This window comes from Fringilla coelebs (assembly GCF_963513975.1).
Source record: "Fringilla coelebs genome assembly, chromosome: 7".
In the NCBI taxonomy this organism is placed as follows: Eukaryota; Metazoa; Chordata; class Aves; order Passeriformes; family Fringillidae; genus Fringilla; species Fringilla coelebs.
Genome location: NC_140035.1, coordinates 26586864 through 26600135, shown reverse-complemented (window position 1 = coordinate 26600135; position 13272 = coordinate 26586864). Strand labels below are relative to the sequence as shown.

The following is a 13272-nucleotide window of genomic DNA, read 5'->3' as shown; positions in this document are numbered from 1 at the left end:
GTCTCTAAGAGTCACCTGCAAAACAAGCAGATCAAGTATTTTACGAGAGCAAGTAGGAAAAAAAAATTTTATGAGGTATATTTACAGAGCACAATTTTTTTCTGGCTTCCACTTATAGTCACAGGAAAAGCATACCCTAATTATAACTTCTAATGGTTTTGCTCATTTCCAATCATTTAAAAGAAAATGCAAGTTGTTTATAAAATTGGTTTTCTTGTTTATTTTAAATGAAGCTGGTACAGACAATGTCCATTCAAAACCCACGTCCCAGGCCAAAAGGTACAAACAAGCGTGTCAAAGTAACACCAGCTGGCTGCTGTGAACATTCTTGCACGGATACCTGCGTGTACTAATTGCTATATGAGGTTAAAATGCTTCTGGGCTCTTCTGGTAATATTTAAAAATCATTAGGGTTTTAAATTTCACGTCTTCAGCAAAGCCATCTCTGGAGCAAGGAACAGATGACAACAGTTCTAGCTTTTCCATTTCCAACTCGTCGATCTTCCTCATTGGGCCATCAGCATAATTTAAGCAAAATAGCTCTGAGTTATGGATACACAGCTTCTCCACAGTTTAGTTCTCTGAAAAACTTCATCTCGCACTGAAAGTTATAGTCCAGGAGTGAGACAGTCACACATCAAAACTTCAGGGCAGATATGGAAGTCATTAAGAACACTCGCCCACCTGGCAGATCTTACAGCCTTCGTGCCTGAAATGCACGAACCCAGTGAACATACAAATGCATGTGAGTACATGTATTCCTAAAGGGGAGGGCAGAAGGGAAGAGGGGAGCAAGGTTGCAGCTGGATCACAGAAGTTCAGCACAATGAAAACAGAAACAATAGTGTATAATGAGCACGAGAATTCAAAATACCAGACGCTTGAAAGTAAACTCCCAGAGATGGGGTGCCAGTTTCAGTGTTGAACACCACATTACAAAAGAACTATTATTTAAAAATAAAAAAGGATTAAGGGGGAAGAAAATCAGAAGGATCTAAACTGTTGAGTGACCCCCCGTCTGTTCCTGATAAACTTCAATCACATCTTCCTCCTCCATCCCCAGCTGTGAGAACAGAGAAAAACAGCAAATAATTGTTATTAATAATTGTATAAATCTGGTGTGCTGAAATCAGAGCAGGTCCTAGACAAATTATACAATGCTTTGTTCCTCTGTCCTAATTCATCAAAGGGGTGAAGGAAGTTTCAGTCTCCATCTCACTAGACAACATTCACAATTTTTGGGCATTTTTCTTCAGACTTGGGTATTTGAATCAAACCAAAAGCATTACAGCAAAGACCCACTTGTGGAGCCGTCCACATAAGCCTGGAAGTTGCTGGCTTTACCTTTCTCTAAACCCCTTGTTTAGGGGGAACAAAGATATCACCAACATCATAGCGAATGCATCAGCTGTAGAGGCACATGAATTATATCTATAGTGCACTACTAGCTCACAGTGCAGCTTAACACCTACACCTTGCAACTCAAAGCCTGTTTACAACTATTCTCTCAGAGAGAGCAACTTGTTCAATTTCATAGTCAACAAGTTTGTCTGATATTTCCAGAAGGTCATAATAATGAGTTTCTTCCTGCTTTTTTGTAACAATTGGTGGAAGTCACTGGACAGAAGTAACTGTTTTCTGTTTATTTACACTTTGATCTACTAAATGTGAACTAAATACATATTTATTCCAAAGTCATACTGAAGTTCAAGCTCAATAATGGGAAGATTCCCTTCGTGTTTTTCCCCCCTCTACCAAGCAGTGACTACACCCTCCTTTCTGGGGCATTACACATGGAGGTCCAAGCAGGCTCTTTCCAAACTGCCTAACTGCTGTACTAAAAGATCCTAGTTAAAGAAATCTAGTCAAACTGTATTTCTAGGAAGAAACTCACCTCCTTGGGGGTATGATTATCAGTAATTCTCTGACCCTCGAAGAGAAACCTGAGTGAATTCATTGGAACACCCTAAAAAGAGAAACATATGTATAAGAAAAAAAAACCAACTTACTTAATCTTGTATGGGTGTACAAGAAAAAAACATTTTAAATAAAAACAACACATGAAAGTCATAAAAGAGTGGTAGTTCCTGTTACATAGGGAGCTCAGATATTCTGTTGCATTCAAGTAGACTACCAAGAAGTGACTCAAAAAGTATGATAGTGCCAAAATGGATGCTTGTTCCAGAGTCTCACTGGAGTCATAGCTAAACAACTTGGAAGTTTCCTTAGCTTTTTAAACTTGTCTTTATTTATGAATTAAGTACTAACTGTGCCCTCTCTCCCAAGATATATTTACACAAGTATTTTTCTGAACAGTTAATCAGGCTTATTTAAGGATCCTAAGACAACAGGAGAAACATGATGTTTACTTCATGAATTCCTACCCTTGCTTTCCCAACCTTCTATGGCTACAGGAAGGAATCACAACCTTTGCCATTATCAATTCTGCAAATGCTCAGCACTGGGAACAAGAAAGAGCAGAGCTGAGGGGAAGAAAAATGAACAGCATTCAAACAAGGGGAAACAAACATCCCAAAGGTAAACAGAGTTAAGTTAAAGTACCTCTGTTGCACAACGCGCCCATGTTCTGGCAGAATGTCATACTTCACATCAATAGATAAGGTAAACACCTCATCTTTTCCTTCTCTTGCAGGTTATGAGCAAAACAAACTCATGTGGAATATGACATAATTTTATCACTTAGCTCTCAAATACCACTTGCAAATAAGTAGGCAGAAAATTTTCTCAGGTAGGGACAGATCTTCACACTGTTTCAACAATCCCTCTGGACAATGTGGAAGAAATGTTCATAGTCCCTTTACCAGAGAAAGGCTACTTGACACCAAAAACTGCATTGACTGCTGCAAAGGAAATCACAGACCCTCCAGAATTCAGCTCAGGAGATAACAAGTGTGCTCATTCAAACAATTTCTTTCTTTAAGAAAGAATTCCACACATGCATACTCATTAGTCAGTAAGAATGCTGCATTAATTATTTCCAAGATGATTTTAAAAAACTGTCAGGTTTTTAAAATGAAACATAATTTTAACCATTTGGATTTGGCTACAAATGTATCTGGTGTTTGATCTTTTCTTTCCTCCTACACCAGAAAAGCAGCAAAAAATAACATTTCATGAAAGAACACTTCAATGACAAGTTTAAGTTGTCTCAAAGTATTAGGAAAAAGCCACCAAAGTATTATTACTTATGATTATATCTCCTGAAGTGAACTCCAACACACTTATCCAAGAAAAGGCCACACAAGGCATCTATCCCCAAAGCTGAGGGCAAACTAGGCCAGGGCTCTGGAAATAGCAGCTGTGAATCCACAATATCTGCCATAGAATCTGGAAGTGAAGATATGTTTTTGTTCTGTAACAATTGCTACTATTTAGCTACATACACAATTAATATTGCAGATTTCTTTAACCTAGAGTATAACTTACAATTGCCTTACATAGGAGCACTTTTACTTGTTGAAAGAAATTAGGAGATCCATTATGTTTGTACCACCAGATACATCAAAAGTCTATTTGAAAGCACAGTGAGAAAAGCAGTTTGGGTTTTTATTTTCTTTTTAAAGAATGTCATTGTTTCACAAACCTGTCTTTGACAGTATGATTCTTTGAGTTTCTTGAGGTGTGTTGTCATTTTCACCTTGAAGTGAATTTCACTGCTGTCCTAAGGACAGAAAAGAAAAAAAATTACTCTCCTTGTAGTAACTGCTAACTTTATCTCTTATTTTTAAACATTTCATTACAAAAAAACTTCTATAGAACTTACGTGAAACATGGAATGTGATTTAACCATCACCATGCATACCTTGGTGCATCATAATGTGAACCTCTGGGATGATTTATCAGTCACTAAATTCGCTATGTACTTCCACAGGAAGTGCTTTTTACAAAAACAGATGGCATCGTATAGCCTTAGGCTCAACATGGAGGTTTTGGATTTCAAGTTACTAAAACCCATCCATGGTTCAGTCTGTGCTGCCATCTTTACCCAGATGATATGAAATACAAACATACATATGCAGGGAATTTCTGTTCTAAGATTCTAAAGAGACAAGTTAAAGCTTGCACTTCAAAATATAAATGAAATCTCATTCAATTAAGAGTCATTATCTAGAAGTTAGGATACAGGCAGAGTTGGCAACACGAGACTAAGCTAAGGAGAAATCTCAGGTCTTATTATTCTGTAGTCCTTCCCACTAGCCATAAGATGCAAATAGCTGAAACTGTCAAAATGGCTACAGATAAAACAGATTGCAAGGCATTCTGTGCAAAAGGCATGTGGGCCACTTCCAGCTTTTCCACGTGTTCTCGTAACTGCTGATTAGGCCAGCAAAAGGTAAGGTAGCTTCTGTTAGTCCTACTTGCAAGTCATCTGTCTCCACCCAACTGCAGCAAACACTACAACTCCAACAAACAATGCTAGTTGTTATCTGAGCTAGGGGTTCTTTGCACAGAAGATGCCAACATTCTCAACATTCACATTCCAATGCAGCCAGAATACAAACTTCTAATCCACCATTCATCTGGTTGCTACATCTACCAACAGGGCAGACAACAATCCTTTTCCTATCCCTGAAAAATAAAGCTGATCTCATGCCTAGGGTACTACACAAACTTTGAAGAACTGAATTTATCAAGTTTGCCACTTATTTCATTCATACCCTTGGATAAATTAATCCCTCAATACATCAAAAAAAGCATACCAGAGTATACTAATAAACGTTTCAGGCAACTGGAAGTAGTTTGTGGCAGAGGGAGATCCATGCTGAAGAACTGAAAGTATCAACTTGCATTTGGTCATTTCTACCATGCAAGAAGTCACACCTCCATCAAATGTCAACAAGCAATTACCTAAAAAAACTCACCTGCCCAATGACTTTGAGTTTAATGTACTCCCCTTCTTTCTTATCTCCTAAGTCCTCAGCTGAAGGTTTTGCTTCCTGCAAGAAAAACAAACCTGATCAGTTCAATACTTCATTATTTTCACAGGACAGTATGGCATCTATCATCCTCTTTATTGCATTAAATCAGACTGCTCAAGGTGTCTTCTTTCTTTCTCTGCGTGCGCACAAAAATAACAGCAACATAGTATTATGAAAGGTTGTCTGTCTACTTGTGAGAAGTTTAATTAATGAGAGAAAAGAAACACCATAAAGAACATAAGAAGTGAGAGAAAAACCATTTGGAAATAGATGACATACAAAAATAAGAAGTATGATTTTATATCTTTAACTCCTAGACGAGAAACTGCAAAAAACCCACAAGAAGCATACTAAGAAGCTCAGATATTTGACAGAAAAAAGGAACATTGTCAGGAGAGTAAACAAAAAGTACTTGTAACACCCTATTGACTTAAAGAGAGTGAACCATACAAACATTTTTTCAACCCACTGCATCAAAGGTAGTCCTTATTTTCAAAAGGCTGGTCAGCTAGTTTCTTTTCTATGACAACAAGAGCTTCCTTCTAACACGTTTGTTTTGAGACCACAATACTTCAAAGTCTTAAAAGGTGCAGTTCCAAGCACTATAGTATTTTGATATCTTTCCAGGGTAAGAATTAACTGTACAGACAAGTTTGATTCAACAGCTTGAGCACTAAAGCTCATCAAAAGGGTTTAAGTGTTATACGCTCTAAGACATTAATTAAGGACATCAGTTTTCATGTTACCAGTTTATAGACAAAACAAGTGAGAAATCAGGTACTATTAAACCCATTCCTTGCCTGTCACTACATACCCTGCATCAGGCTTTCAGCTATGTTCTACTGCAGGACAAAGGGGTTTTACACAAGACATCAGGTCTACAGGGTGCTCAATGAAGAATTGTTCCCAAGTAGTCATAACCACAGGTCTCCTGCTGATGATGTTTGAAATCATCCTTTTATATTTTACTTCTTAACACTGTAGACAAAATAAACAAAATATGGACAGGTGTCTACCACAGGCTCCCATCCGAAAAGGGACTTTTTGCTAAAAGTACAGAAACATCCTCTGTATGGTTGGACTTGAAATTTAGGATGAAGTGCCAAAACCACACAAAATACTAACCTTCTCTATTAAGTCCATGCAGGTAAGTCTCTATCTCCAGATTAAAACCTTTCTAAGTTTTCCCCTGCTCCCTAAAGAAGTTAAATACACACAACTTCTTTGAACATTAAAAGATCAGGGAAGGGCACAGGGCAAGTCAGCAAACACCCTTCCCATCTGTACCAGTCTCAATCTGGAGTAAAGAAAGAGAGGAAGTGTTTTTTCTATCAGTTTGACTCACTGCCTCAACCCAGATCAATTCAGTCTCTACAATGGAAAGAAGTATGAGCCAGAGACTCCACCTGGTTTGAATACCTTTCATTTTTTTAATATCCATCCAGGCACAACCTAAACTGCAGGGACTGAATCATCACCCTTCAAGCTCAAATCCAAAAACTCAACCCAGGCTTTCAAAAAGCCTGACATGCACAGGCCTTCAAGCAAGTCACTTTAGAAGCATGAAAGGAGTTCTTCACAGGTAACATAGATCACCTGTGTTCCCCAAAATTTTCCCTAACACATTTGGACTCTAAGCTTCTGGGACTAGTTGCAGGAATAGAAGCACCGGTATTCACTCCTGACCAGAAAGAAAAACAAGAGGCTTCAAGTTGTTCTGATAATTTGTACAGCTGTTTTAATGTCTTTATGCAGCATTACTAACTTCTAGGAGTCAGACCAAGATTCAAATCTCTACTGATCTGGTTTGTAGCTTCAAAACCAGCTCCTGTTTCACTATTACTGTTCTTACTGAAAGAATTTGTAAGAACACTCTGTCCCTTTACACGACATTTCAGGTCAGTCACTGTCTAAATTTACTTTACAAATGGCATGACAGCCTATTATCCCAGCAGTAGAGGTATTTGTAGTAGCCATATAGTTCTGTACATTGTAACAGATCTACCTACTCAGGCTTCCAAACCCAATCATCCTGTACAAGGTATTACTAATGATCATCGCTACTATGACAGTGCCTCTGGCCAATATGAATGATAAAACTATGATTCATATTTGATTCCTACCCTCAAGGAAAGAGGGCTCTAGTATTAAAAACAAATAGGGAAAGCACCAAACATAAGAATAAGCAGGGGGAATTGGAGTCTTCAAACCATAAAGATGCTTGTTTAAAGCCCCACAACCTTTCACCCACAAAATAAGAGGAAAGAAAGCCGTAGCTTCAAGAGAAGAGAAATAATATCAAATTAAATAATAGAAGCGCCAATTATCAAAACTTAAAAGAGGAGCAAAATACTTTACATCAGGATACAAGACCCAGCAAGTCTGAAAATGCTCTCTGCAGCTTGTCAGTGAACTATACTGCCATTCAATGCCAAATGGTTAAGGCAACACAAAAACACTTAAGAATAAAGAAAGGAAGGAGATTGCAAAGTTGTTAAAACTACTAGCATTCATTAACAAAATCCTGGATCAGCAATTAGCAAGCAAGTCTCCAGACTTCTTGCCCTGTGAAAAGGACAGGTGCTTTAGGGTACCTCATGAAACAGGACATAAAAAAGACCGCCATACAAAGAGAACAGAAATACTACAACACTCCAATTTCTAACTCTTCATTAGATGCCTGAGGTTTTAAAAGCTTCACTGCAGTTTTCCTAAAGAGCACAAAATAAGGTTCCTAGCACTGTCCCACACTTATATAAGGACCCTAAAGAGCACGCAAAGTTTCTTGGATGAAACACACTGGTATTGCTATTGCAACTAACAAAAACAAAACACACACAAAACAAACATCGTGAGGCAACATATTGCAAGCTTCCTCCTCCAATTTTCAGAAGAGCTCAAACTTCAATGTCTAACCTTAAAAAAAACAAACTCTATTCTCAGCATTTTAAAGAAAAATTATCAAAACCAAAATTACTAGAGGAACAGATGTACAACATACTTCCTAAGAAAGCAAATAAACTTACATTTTTTATAGGAGTAGAAAACATACATATAAACTATAGCATGCTTTATTAGCAGTACACGAACAGATAACATTTAGATTCAAGTAATGCAAAAACAGCCTAAGACACTTGAAGGGAGGAGAAAAATACTTGTGTTTTGTTTCATTTTTGCTTAGATCCCAATAAGCAACCATGTGGTTTTTTTTGAAGTCTGCCATTCTTTCAAGCATTTTAACTTATCATAAAAGTCAATTTCACACTGAAAATAAAGTAACCCCTACTTTTACTGATGATAAATGACCCCACTCTTAACTTAATTCCAGGGCCAAAAAGAATGATACTCTAAGCAACTCACAATATTAGGTAATCCAGTTATTCTTGTAGTATTGATAAAGAGAGGAATGAGATTTACAGTGCTGCATAACCTTACGTTATCCTTCTGCTTAAGTATCTGTTTAGCTCTTGTTGCACAGTCCCCCAGAAATGAATGGCACAACATCTAACAGTGTTTTGCTTATTAAAAATAAACAGCAGGCTCCTTATTCACTGACCTTTAAAATACATAGCCACAACAGGTTATCACATACATGGAATTTTACATGCTTCAAGCAGTCCCAAAGACAAAATACACATGTGTTTTAGCAGAACTTGCTAAAGGGGAAGGGATTTACCTAACTAATGAAAGATGCTATTTGTTAAAACACGCCTTGGTTTACATATGCAGACAACTACAGAGCAGGTCACGTGAACATCTGTCTATAAAATCTAGTTCAGAAATTGTTGGTGGGTTTGTTTGGCTTTTTTTAAAATGCAGTCACTTTCACGTATTTTGCTAAAGGGGCAACGTGTCCTCCTAGGAGGCAGCAATCGCTGTGCTCCCAGCTGCCCCTCGCACAGGCAGAGAGAGGCAGCAGCACCATTGTCAGCTGCATTGTGCTGGGAAGTCGGGGGCGGGGAGGAAGACCACCAGCGCACACAGCGCTGGCTTCTTTTCACCGCTCATACTGCACCAAGGCTACTCCCCAAAGCAGACACGGTATGCACTAAGCTGAGCCTTCTCTCCGGGGACTTTTAATTTCCTGGCTGGCACCAGTACTATTCTTGACTTCACAGCACTACAAGAAACATTTGTAGGTACTGACATTATCACGATGGCTCCACTTTGGGAAAAATCAAAGATAGGAAACAGTGCCCAAGGACGACAATATAAAAAAATAAAGCAAAACAGAATACAAATGAAAACCTGAACGCTGTTTTAACTTTCCAGCAGCAGGTCACATAGCCTAAAGCAATAGTTGTAAGCAAAGCACATGCCAGGCCGAGCAACCCAGGAACTTGCGGTACAATCAACTATTTAAGTCCCCGGCTCAGAAGACAGAAATGACGGGGGCATAACGAGAATATTACTTGGAGCGAAGGCAGGACAGAGCCTTGATAAAGGACAGGGTGTTTAATACAGGCAAACAACGCTCAGCAAAGAAAGGAGGGGAGAAAACCAGGCTTTCGCATTCCTAGGGCGAACAGTGGACCTGGCAAGCCTAGCCTAACCCGCACAAAGCCCGCTCCGGGGGAAAACCATCCTACCACACACCCGGGAAATGGAAAAGGAAAGGAAACAACAGTTGTGCAACACAGCTCACCCCCCGCTGCATTCCCGGGTTTCCAGGGCCGGGGCTGCCCCGGCGGCGATCCCGCTCCGTCCGGACGCCGCCCCGGCCCCCGAGTATCCCCGCCTGGAGCCCGACCGCGCTCCTCGCGAAACACCCCGAGGGAAGAGGAAAAAAGGATTAAAATGCACGGGGAGAGGGGCCCGAATCTGGCCGAGGTCGGAGAGCGGCATCCACACATACACACACACTCCCCTGGGGGAACGTTCCCCCCGGCGCCCTCCGGGTCGACCGCGACTCCGCTCGCGCCGGGCCGGGGCTGCCCCGCGGCGGCGGAGAGTGCGGGCGGGGGGGGGGGGGGGGGGCAGGCAGCTCTTCCTACACCCCCGGGGCCGCAGCGCCCACCGTGCCGTCCCTCCGCGGCCGGGACAGGTGCCCGTACCTGGTCAGACATGGCTCGACCCCGTGTCGTGCGGCAGGCTCGGCTGGGCCGCTGCAGGCGCTCCGCTCCTTTCTCTGCCCGCAGCGCAAACACAGGGCCGCGGCACGGGCGGGATTTCCGGTGCGCCTGAGCTCACTTCCCTCTCGGGCTCCGCCTGCGGCCCCGCCCGGCCCTCGCACGGAGCTGCCGCGGTACCGGCTCCCAGCGAGGTCGCGGCGGAGAGGGGGAGTCGCCGTTGGAAGAAGCGACGAACGTTAAGGGCACCGTGGGGACCGGAGCAGCTGGGGAGAGTGCAGCGGATGCCCCAACGATGATGAAGGGCCTGGAGCATCTCTGTTCATGAGGAGAGACTGCGGGAGCTGGGCCTGTTCAGTCTGAGGAGATTGTGAGGGGATCTCAGGAATGCACAGAAATACCTCAAAGGCAGGTGCCAAGAGGGTGGTGCCAGACACTTCTCAGTGGTGCTCAGTGACAGGAGGCAGAGTAATGGCCATAAACTAAAACATAAGCTCCACCTCAGCTTGAGCAAGAGCTTATGTTGAGGGTGGCAGAGCACTGGAACAGGCTGCCTAGAGAAGCCATGGAGTCTCCCTCTCTGGAGACATTCAAGCCCCACCTGCACATGTTCCTGTGTCACCTGCTGCAGGTGACCCTGCCGTGGCAGGGGTTGGACTCGACGCTCTCCAGAGATCCCTTCCAACCCTGACAATTCTACGAAGTCACATAACTGTTTCCACAACAGCAGATCTTGGAGCAAAGGTCACTTTCATTCTGCCTATCTCTAATATCTTGTTGAGGTTGTTACTAAGATGTCATAACAAAACTCACTTTCCTGTTTAGACACAGTGCATTTTTTTTTAAGTCATTGCAACCATGCAAACAATGGGATCTGAATGTATTAAGCAAATCTGCACCCAGGCAGTTGCATTTTAACAAGTTTGCAAAGATACATCATTAAAACAGAACAGATGCCCTGCTTTACATTGGCACAGCATGGCTATTCAGAGGTCCACACAAGAAGTGACATCTACCTAAAAGATTACATTTAGGCTGCAAGCTGTTTGGACTATAGCATGGAGTCCTAACATCCCCTCTCCACTGCTCAGGCAATTCCTGCATGGCATCACTGCGGACACAGGCATATGCTTAGCTCTAAGTGGCCAGCAAGTAGAAAAAAAACTCCACACATGAGAACCATAAAATAACATTAATGTAAAATCAATGAATCAGCAGAAATTTGCTCAACTGAAATAGGAGATTATTATCCTCATGCTACTAAACAGAGTTTTAACTTTACCAGCTACCTTTGGGAAAGGGCAGAGTACATTCATTAGTTCTGGGCAGGGGGCATTCACGAACACAAACAGCTCAATGTTCTGTGCCATGTTCCCCTATAATAACACCAAACACCAAAGCAGCTGCACTCTGTGCCTGCATTTCTGCTTGTCATCGAATGCCAAGTTACAAACACAGCTATACCAAGAGGTGCACTTTTACCAGCCAGTGGAACAATCAGTATCTAGACTCATGGGAATGAGTTTTAATCACAAGTGTTAAGACAATTCAGAATTAACAAGGAAAGGAAAAAATAAATAAAAACCAAAACAAATGCTATACAGAGCTAGAGAATGAAGATGATTTTTTTAGGCAAGGCCAAGCAGTTAGAAAAGTCAAATACGTTCATGCCATGCCAAGCTCACAGTAAGAGCTCATTATGAGTTTAATAACAAACACAAAGCACTAAAATAAGCCATGCAAGGGCTCCACAACAACACACAATACTAACAAAATGGAAAATGACAAATATTCTATCCTGAACATTACTCCTTTTTATAAATTCTAAAGGGATTTTTAAAAACAGAGCCTTACTGTGCTAAGGCCAAAGCCTCAGACTCTGGCACAAATCCAAATTTTTCAAATAATCCCAAAATAAAAGCTAACACTCACACGAGTCAGAATGCAGTTACCTATCCACATACATACCCATAAAGATACAGGGTTAGAATGTGCTCATCAGCATACACACTAACAGTAGCAACACCTTTCTTGACTCCCTTCTTCTTCCATCAGTTGTGGCTGCATTAGCTCTTCAAGACACAAGCTAGATTTGTACAGGATCTTCAAAGTTAATCTCCACTGAGCCTGTGAAAACTGTGAACATACAGCAGTAAAACTCCTACTTTTCTTTTTAAACTGCTCAAATTCAACACAGAATGCACTTAAAGAGAGAAAAACAAAAGCTGTTTTAAGAATACCAAACATACTTACACAAGCTTCTTCCCACAAAACCCAAAGTCAGCCTTACATTGCACGCACTGCTAATAGTACTTGCCCTAATAATCTCACTGAATTCTCAGGTGTTTTATAATGTCTTCTATTTCCCTATCTGCACTTAATCTCAGTCACCTGAAGCCAATAAAGTTCACCTCTGTTGACGGATTTCTCTAAAGCTGCTGTACAGTTTAGGAGCCAATAGCTGTAAGAGGTTTTTTTCAAAGCTATTGGCCCACACATACAGTGTGTGCAAAGCTGCTTCATTCTATCAGAAACAGATTTCTTAAAAAAGCAGACTTTAACTTAAGAACAATCTGTAACCTTATCATGCCAATTTGCTTGCCTGAGAAGGGTTAGTGCTAGCAAACAGGATGGATGCAGTGTTCTAGGGCAGCCAGCTAAGTAACAGCAGCTCTTATATAACAATGGTACTTGGCCAGCCGGGCCAGAAACAGTTCTTTAAAACTAGGTGGAACTTGGAAAGTCTCTACCGCCTTGAACCTAAGTTCTTTGTCAATATTACTGGTGGTGAGATTTTAAGAAAATTGGTTATGTCATTCAAAGTCTTTCCTTTGGGGGAAAAAAAAATCTTCAGAAATATTCAAGTCAACAGATTTCTCTTACTCTTGGGTTTCCAGCATACTCGTTACATGGAGGAAACAAAGGCGTGCTGACTCATACAGATGTTTGCATAAAATGCAGCAATGAACGCCTGATATAAATCAAAACCCAAGCGTTTCTCGGAGCCTCACTTCCTGCGGGCAGGAAAATCTCTGCCTGTTTTCAGTACAGATAACCCTGCCTGTGAAATAAGCGGGGATTTCTAAGGGCAAGGAGCGGCGCTTTCCGCCTGCCTCCCACCGGCACGCAGCTGCTCGGCTCCTCAGCAGGACCGCGGCACAGAAGTAGGTCAGCCAGGCACCGCGCTGTGCACGCCCGGGCTGTGCCAAGGACAAAGCACGAGGTGGCACCAAAGTAGGAGGGGGCACAAATGCCGCCCCAGC

The 13272-nt window shown here is 41.5% G+C and overlaps 1 protein-coding gene across 1 annotated transcript; it reads right to left on the bottom strand.

The window, feature by feature from the left end:
* Window positions 1-205: 205 nt before the first annotated feature.
* On the bottom strand, window positions 206-10109 carry SUMO1 (small ubiquitin like modifier 1). Its single transcript, XM_084209226.1, has 5 exons — window positions 9995-10109; window positions 4884-4958; window positions 3605-3682; window positions 1895-1966; window positions 206-1063 (listed from the first exon to the last, which is right to left on the bottom strand). The coding sequence occupies exons 1-5, from the start codon at window positions 10004-10006 to the stop codon at window positions 995-997; spliced, it is 306 nt and encodes a 101-aa protein (XP_084065352.1). The 5' UTR covers window positions 10007-10109; the 3' UTR covers window positions 206-994.
* Between the last annotated feature and the right edge of the window lie 3163 nt (window positions 10110-13272).

What these genes read in the sequence shown, in the direction of transcription:
- SUMO1 (XM_084209226.1), bottom strand. An exon ending in AATCATACTGTCAAAGACAG is followed by an intron (nt 1,967 to 3,604) that starts GTTTGTGAAACA and finishes TTCTCTTTTTAG; the next exon opens with GGTGTTCCAATGAATTCACT. An exon ending in ATAATCATACCCCCAAGGAG is followed by an intron (nt 1,064 to 1,894) that starts GTGAGTTTCTTC and finishes CTGTTCTCACAG; the next exon opens with CTGGGGATGGAGGAGGAAGA.